Source organism: Haliotis rubra, unplaced genomic scaffold, assembly GCF_003918875.1.
Source record: "Haliotis rubra isolate DU_JTF1 unplaced genomic scaffold, ASM391887v1 Scf886, whole genome shotgun sequence".
NCBI classification, from domain to species: Eukaryota; Metazoa; Mollusca; class Gastropoda; order Lepetellida; family Haliotidae; genus Haliotis; species Haliotis rubra.
In genome coordinates, this window is record NW_025767619.1 from 42,868 (window position 1) to 51,874 (window position 9,007).

General features: G+C 39.3%; 1 protein-coding gene across 1 annotated transcript; it reads left to right on the forward strand.

The window, feature by feature from the left end:
- The first annotated feature begins 394 nt into the window (after nucleotides 1–394).
- Nucleotides 395–3,979, forward strand: LOC124263489 (multiple epidermal growth factor-like domains protein 6). The gene is made up of 4 exons (XM_046698143.1): nucleotides 395–521; nucleotides 708–1,558; nucleotides 2,489–2,612; nucleotides 3,521–3,979. Exons 2-4 carry the CDS (start codon nucleotides 1,213–1,215, stop codon nucleotides 3,663–3,665), a joined length of 615 nt encoding a protein of 204 aa, XP_046554099.1. The 5' UTR covers nucleotides 395–521; nucleotides 708–1,212; the 3' UTR covers nucleotides 3,666–3,979.
- The last annotated feature ends 5,028 nt before the right edge of the window (nucleotides 3,980–9,007 follow it).

The following is a 9,007-nucleotide window of genomic DNA, read 5'->3' on the forward strand; positions in this document are numbered from 1 at the left end:
GGTAAAATTGGGTTTTACGTCGTGCTTGAGAATATTTCGCTCATATGACGACGTGAGGTGCGTGTGTAGGTGTGTATGTGCGGCTGCTTGTACTAGCCCAGACTGAAGCTGGTTTTATAGTGCTAGCCCACTGAGATACCATGCCGCAGTGAAGCAGGAATACCCCACTTAGACACATTATACTGACTCCGAGCCGACCAGTTCTTGTTGTACCCATTAATGCCAAGCGCCAAGCAGGTACCAACAAGTACCATGTTTTAACGTCTTTTGGTATGACGCGGTCGGGGATCGAACCCGTGACCTTCCGCTCTCCGGGCGGACGCTCTAACCACTACACATCACGGAGGCGTATTACTGATTCCAGTTGACTGACTTCAGTTATCCAGTTCGTCATTATCAGTTTGGTACTTTTCTTTTAGGCGTGCACTATGTTTTCATTGTTAATGTTCATTTTGTTTCAGGGTCGATCATGGACATTTTGATGATGTTGTGTATTGCATGTCTGGCTACTTCCAATCAAGGTAGAACAAAATATGTCAATAAACTTCCTGTGTTTTTTAAATATCATCAAGCAATTTTATTATTATTACATTATCCACTAACGATTTCATATCATAGTCCATCAACTGGATTCACGTTTTCGATGTTCCTTGTACAGAGAACAGCTACTGTTCAGACTGTGATGTTATTTTTCAGGATCATTTCAGCCGACCAGACCAGTGCAAGGAGAGACAGCATTGTTCAGAATGTGACAGTACAACTGGATATTGTCTGACAGACTGTGACACTGGGTACTTCGGTATGAATTGCAGGTCAGTGTGTAGCAAGACCTGCAGAAACCACTCATGTCGGACATCAAATACCGGCATCGGTGATTGCACTGAAGGATGTGTCCCTGGATATCAAGGCATTGGCTGCAACATACAATGTGACAGTCCAGGAGGTAGCTGTACAGCATGTCCAGGTGGTTGTGATGGAGAATATTGTCAGCTGGGCTCATCCTGTGTGTCTGGATGTGTAGACTCCTACTACGGCAATGACTGTAAGTCGTGCTGTAGTCGATGTAAGTCCTGCAACAGGATCACTGGAGTGTGTCGAGAGTGCCAGCTCAATTATTGACAGGACTGTGAATATTCTTGTAAAAACTGCGTCAGTGGGAGATGTAATGACACAGGTTGGTGTACAGACGGATGTGAAGAAGGATGGTACGGGATGAACTGTTCCAGCCAGTGTAACTCTAAGTGTTTGAACACAAGATGTACGAATACAGGTGATTGTACTGACGGTTGTATTCCTGGATATTTTGGAAGAGGATGCGAATCCTGCCCAGTTGGATGTTGGAATAACACGTGTCTGACAAGCAGCGGATCCTGTACACGGGGATGCAGCCGAGGATTGTATGGACAATATTGTAACATGTCTTGTGATGTGTGCCTGGATGGGGAGTGTCTGCAGATGACAGGCACGTGCATCAAAGGCTGTCACGTGACAGGACGTGGATGTAATTCTACCTGCAGGAACTGTTCCATTGCTGATTGCACTGCTCAATCATGTGAAGGTAAACAGATTTGAATGCCGGTCGATAAACTCGTAATATTTTATTGTCGACAGGTGAATAAATACCTCCAAATTTTAAAAACAACATTTGACTTAACATTAACATAGCTGTCTAATTAAGAGGTACCATCTGCTTCACTGACATTTTAAAAGTTCTTAAAAAACAATAGAAGGTCAGTAAAAAGACCGACAATCGGAAATACCGTCGATAGGAGAAATGATTTGGGATTATCGATATGGAAAGAGTGTCTGTGATGATATCGTACATACACATATGTGATAGAATAAACTTTATATTTTCGCACACAATACACAAAATTAGGTTTTTAATCACAGATTGCTTCTAAATTATGTTCAGGATGATGTTTTGTTAGTAACCCATGCATAAACATGCTTTGAATACCCCTCAAATATTATAAAACAACAAAGTCATTCCAACCTTTAACAACATTTTGAATCAGCATCGTCTTTGCTGTCAATCAACAATTAATAAAGAAGTATTATTTTTTTATTGTCATTTGAGTAACAATAAAAGACATTATGATTTAAGATAAAAAGTTTGATGATTCATTATAATGCGGGGGGTGGGGGGTCGGATGGGGTAGCCTAGTGGTTAAAGCGTACGCTCGTCACGCCGAAGACCCGGGTTCGATTCCCCACATGGGCAAAATGTGTGAAGCCCATTTCTGGTGTCCTCCGCAGTGATATTGCTGGAATATTGCTAAAAGCGGCGTAAAATCAAACTCACTCACTCACTCATTATGATGCAACGTTTTGATATATTTTCATATACCAGTAACGTTGTAAAAACTGTACTGAAACGTCGCATAATGAAAGTATATTACAGAAGGTGTCATCCATGAAGCATGCTGGCATATATACCTTAATATCCAGACACGATAAACTCATTCTTATGTCCGTCCGTTGACAGGTGAAAATGATGAAAGTGGCGGAAGAGGTATACAAAAAGCACTGGGGACAGCATTGGTGATGTTTGGTTTCATCATCATCATGGTAATCTGCTTCGGGTGTCTGAGGCGTAAGGACTCTAAAAGGTGATTCTCATAATTATTTTTTTATTAAGGTTTCCACTGAAAACCAGACCATTTTCGTCAAGAACAGAGACCAACCAGTCTCGAATATCTACCAACACTGATATATAAGACAGCATAACTGTGGACATGATATGGACGTGTTGTTGAAAATCTGGCATGACACCAGGTGCTCGTGGAAGGGGTGAGCGTGTACTTATCAGCAAATATCACCCACCACCAGCACGTTCAGTAGAAACTAGTTTAATATTGAAGTGTGAGCTGGTATATATGACACTTTGTTAAGATATTTTCATTTGTCATTTCTTTCTTTGTCTGACCATTGTCAATTTCGAAAGATATAGAGACTGGTTATTTTCTGTTATTATTATTTTATTAGCTTTTACTAAACGTGGGCTGAGGACTTGGAGTTTCTTCATAAGTTCAGTAGTGTACATCAACTTCGCTGAATAAACTACAAGGAAATATTTTGCAGAGACAATAAAACTGCCCACCACAGTACTGAAACGTTGATATATACCTTAAAGCAGCAAAATATCTGTACTAGATCGCATCGGGCGTATGTCCCACTTAAACATAGAATACTTCAACACAATCAGAAAAGTATAGTGTCGATGGATTTCTGATTTGCCTAAAGATAGAAACCATACAGCATGAATATGCATCAAACATAATTCCTGATAATAGTCTGAGTTTTCGTGGCCTGCTTACCAGTCTGGCGAACACCTGGTGTCATTGCTGACCTACAGTGATCCATTCAAACAATTGTCATCAATGTATGGTCTTTTGCATCTGATGGAAACTGTATTTGGACCAATCTGTTATTTACATATTTTACAGCTTCAACGTTATGACAATTAATATACTGAAACTGTGTTTTGATAAGGGATCCTGCTACTATATTTTTTCAGTGAAGTGAAAATTGAGGCAAAGGTCACGTGTCCACAAGAGATCGAAGTCAGACAGTCACATGTACGCAGACAGGCACGTGACTCGGATCACATATACAGTGACATCGACGAGGATGAAATGGGTCCAGTTATAGTGTATCTTTAGTTGATACCTCATCCGGAATCTGTCAAGGATGTATTCCTTGGGGGTGTCTCAATACTAAATATAGTGAAGACTGACATTCGTGTTCTTAAAACTTCCTTTCACTGAGTTCCATCAAAGTCAAGCCTCTATCTACCTTGCATTAAACATACGTTTCGTTGAAATAAAAATGTTTCTATAATTTCCTTGCATTGTACGTACGTTTCGTTGAATTAAAAATGTTCTATAATTACCTTGCATTGTACGTACGTTTCGTTGAATTAAAAATGTTTCTATAATTACCTTGCATTGTACGTACGTTCCGTTGAAATAAAGATGTTTCTGTAATACCTGCATTGTACGTACGTACGTAAAAATGTTCTTGCAGTCGTAATAAAGATGCTTCTATATCTACCTTGCATTGTACGTACGTTCTGTTGTAAATAAGATGTTTTATTTACTTTGCATTGTACGTAAGTTCAGATGTAAATAAAGATGATGCATTGTACGTTCTATCAACTTTGCACCTTGCATTGTACGTACGTTCTGATGTAAATAAGATGCTTCTACCTATCTTGCATTGTACGTACGTTCTGTTGTAATAAAGATGCTTCTATATATATATATATATATCTACCTTGCATTGTACGTACGTTCTGTTGTAATAAAGATGTTTTATTTACTTTGCATTGTACGTAAGTTCAGATGTAAGTAAGATGTTTTATTTACTTTGCATTGTACGTAAGTTCAGATGTAAATAAGATGCTTCTATCCACTTTGCATTGTACGTACGTTCAGATGTAAATAAGATGCTTTTATCCACTTTGCATTCTACGTACGTTCAGATGTAAATAAGATGCTTTTATCCATTTTGCATTGTACGTACGTTCAGATGTAATAAAGATGCTTCTATAATTACCTTGCAGTGTATGTACGTTCCGCTGTTATAAAGATGCTTCTGTAATCCACCTTACATAGTACGTGCGTTCAGTCGTAATAAACACACTTCTGTAATCTACCTTGCATTGTACGTACGTTTGGATGTAATAAACACACTTCTGTAATCTACCTTGCATTGTACGTACGTTTGGATGTAATAAACACACTTCTGTAATCTACCTTGTATTGTACGTACGTTCTGTTGTAATAAACACGCTTCTGTAATCTACCTTGCATTGTACGTACGTTCAGTCGTAATAAACACACTTCTGTAATCTACCTTGCATTGTACGTACGTTTGGATGTAATAAAGATGCTTCTGTAATCTTCCTTGCATTGTACGTACGTTCAATACGTTGACATCGCAAAGCGGTAAAGTGCCTGAACATACAAGGATGTCTTCTGTGTCTTCCCACTTCCGGCAATATGCGTATATTTGACGCCATGCCTCAACCGGTGCCTGACATTATACAAGCATACTGCAGAGAGTGAGTGAGTAGGGTATTACGCCGCTTTTAGCAATATTCCAGTATTATCAGCTGGGGACACCAGGAATTGGCTTCACATCTCGTACCCATGTAAGGAATCGAACCCAGGTCTTCGGCGGGAAGAACAAACGCTTTAACCACTAGGCTACTCCACCGCCCCCATGGTGGAAAGTAAAATGTTAGTGAATGTCAGTCAGCTAACCATGCACAGAAAACTATTAAATGAAGCAAACACATTAATTGATGTAAAAATTTCCTTATGCTCATCTGACAAGATTTTCGGTTTCCACATCCGCGATACTTCAGCGTTGTAATGCTATCATGATAGTGTACTCACAGTGTTAAGGATTTGCCTGCTTACTCACATCTAAATACGTTTTATTACGACAGTATGAAACACACAAAAAATGTTTTTTGTCTCATATATGACTGTAATCACGATATGAAAGAGGAAGTTGTCAAAAACACCATACAAAGCAATAGAGTTAATTATTCAATCAAAAACACAAAACTCTTTTTATTGATGCATAAAGCGTGCAGCCATTATGGGAAATCCTGACAGATTCTCAAAATGTCGACAATGAACTGTTAGGCACACACCACAACACATATATTGCATTTAAGCATCAAATATGAACACATGTGACTAACTGGATGTGCAGTGTACATTCCATCATGTATAACAAGTGAACCCATGGCCAACCAGCCCTCAGTTATGTGGGTCGTTTAGAAAATAATGTGGGCCATGTGAAACTGCTGTGACCTGTTAGCCATACACTACTTGTTACTACTTTGAGCTCACTTCCTTTTCAAACTTTCAATCCAGGTGAGGTTAACAAGAGAAATATATTGATATATTAAAACAGTTAACATCAAAAAGTGTTTGAAAAATATAAATAAATAATATATGAATGAACCCAATCTTACGATTTGCTTTTTTGTTTGAATGGCGAAGACGGAAACATATTAATTTTTTAAATACAAACACCTGTTCATTCCTTTTTCTCGAAAAAATGTACGACTTTCAGACGGCGTTTTTACAGTGTCCCCCAAGGCAACACAAGTGTGAAACTGCTACATGCAAACTGATTGGTTCACTTAACGAAATCGACATATCGCAACCAATTTTAGAGAGCTCTTATTACACCGATTTTCAGGTTTCGCACTATCATTGTAAACACGGGCTGAAAGTCACGAGATGAGTTCAGAGTACTCAAACCTCGTTTCTGTGAGCATAGACAAATTGTTTTTCAAAGACGTACTTGCGTTGTGCTTGATTTGCCAAAACAAACTAGTGAGGCGTTTCAGATTTACATTTATGGATGCGCCGACACTACCCGCCCGTACCCGCACAGTGCGCCATATTAAATATTAGTGCGGTAATGGCGGGGTCTTGAATGAACACTAGAACTGTTTTATCGAATTTCAGAGAACTGTGTCAATTATTTAGATCAGGGGAATCTGGGATATAGTGAAAACGGACCCCAGTGAAAACGGCCAAAAAACATTCGAGAAAACGGCCACCGCTACAAGAGAAAACGGCCTCTTGGCCTATAGAAAACGGCCATATATATAATATTTTGCTTTTATTTGTCTCTAAATCAATATCAAAATAAGAAGGCAACAACAATGATAACAAAGTCATGGCAAGTTTTAGGTTGGACATCTACAAGTTGTATTTATGTATTATCTATTTACCACTCTTCATCTGATTGTATGAACAATGCAATATATGTCATAATGCTATATTGTTTTACAAAGTTTCATAGTCAGTACACAGGGAGTTTCAGGGTGGCTGGATAACTTAAACTGATATCTGGTCCTGAATTTTAAGTCACACCGGCAATACTTCAGCCAGACTAAAACATGTTATAATTTCATAATAATTAAAGGTCAATCACAAACGCCTGTCACCAAAGGACAGTAAAAGAGCTAGTTTATCGCAGATATAAATTTTTATAACTAGAAATTAAATTTAAAACATTTAAACTACAGATGATAATACAATATAAAAACAGGCTATAGCTAGCCAACAACTGAAGGAAGATCACCATACTAGGAACCATGGCAGAACTACAAGAACAAAGGTTGGAAACAGTACTACTGATCCGCTCGTCGATATATACACTACCTTATCATGTTTTTTCTCTATCATCAACTAATCTTACCTGTAAAATCTATAATCAATCAAATCAGTTTATTTATCGTAACTATGGAAACAACCAATCAATCTTCAAAGGTTAAATCGCTATGGATATGGAAACTAACCAAAAACAATTAATCATGTTTCAAAAGCTTATCCGCAATGAAGTAAATTTCTATTATTCAGGATAAATCATATAATCTCTTTTAATCTTGGTGCAACATTGTTGGCCATTTTCTCTAAGCACAGATACCGTTTTCTCCAAGCACAGATACCGTTTTCTCTAGGCACAGATACCGTTTTCTCTAAGCACAGATACCGTTTTCTCTAGACACAGATACCGTTTTCTCCTGGCACAGATACCGTTTTCTCTAAGCACAGATACCGTTTTCTCTAAGCACAGATACCGTTTTCTCTAAGCACAGATACCGTTTTCTCTAAGCACAGATACCATCTTCTCCTGGCACAGACACCGTTTTCTCTAAACACAGATACCATCTTCTCCTGGCACAGATACCGTTTTCTCCGGGCACAGATACCGTTTCCTCTAGGCACAGATACCGTTTTTTCCTGGCACAGATACCGTTTTCTCCTGGCACAGATACCGTTTTCTCTAGGCACAGATACCGTTTTCTCCTGGCACAGATACCGTTTTCTCCTGGCACAGATACCGTTTTCTCTAGCCACAGATACCGTTTTCTAGGCACAGATACTGTTTTCTGCTGGCACAGATACCGTTTTCTCCAGGCACAGATACCATTTTCTCTAAGCACAGATACTGTTTTCTCTAAGCACAGATACCGTTTTCTCTAAACACCAATACGGTATTCTCTAGGCACAGATACCGTTTTCTCTAGGCACAGATACCGTTTTCTCTAAGCACAGATACGGTTTTCTCTAAGCACAGATACCGTTTTTCTCAGATAGCACAGATACAGATACCGTTTTCTCCTGGCACAGATACCGTTTTCTCCTGGCACAGATACCGTTTTCTCCTGGCACAGATACCGTTTTCTCCTGGCACAGATACCGTTTTCTCTCCTGGCACAGATACCGTTTTTTCTCTAAGCACAGATACCGTTTTCTAAGCACAGAAGCACAGATACCGTTTTCTCCAAGCACAGATACCGTTTTCTCCTGGCACAGATACCGTTTTCTCCTGGCACAGATACCGTTTCTCTAGGCACAGATACCGTTTTCTCCAGGCACAGATACCGTTTCCTCCTGGCACAGATACCGTTTCCTCCTGGCACAGATACCGTTTTCTCTAGGCACAGATACCGTTTTCTCTAAGCACAGATACCTTTTTCTCTAAGTACAGATACAATCTTCTCCTGGCACAGATACCGTTTCCTCTAAGCACAGATACCGTTTTCTCTAAGCAAAGATACCTTTATGTCTAGGCACAGATACCGTTTTCTCTAGATACTGATACCGTTTTCTCCTGGCACAGATACTGTTTTCTCTAAGCACAGATACCGTTTTCTCTAGGCACAGATGCCATTTTCTCTAAGCACAGATACCGTTTTCTCTAAGCACAGATACTGTTTTCTTCTGGCACAGATACCGTTTTCTCCAAGCACTGATACCGTTTTCTCCTGGCATAGATAGTGTTTTCTCCAAGCACAGATACCGTTTTCTCTAAGCACAGATACCGTTTTCTCTAGGCACAGATACCGTTTCCTCCAGGTACAGATACCGTTTTCTCTAGGCACAGATACTGTTTTCTCTAAGCACAGATACCGTTTTCTCTAAGCACAGATGCCATTTTCTCTAAGCACAGATACCGTTTTCTC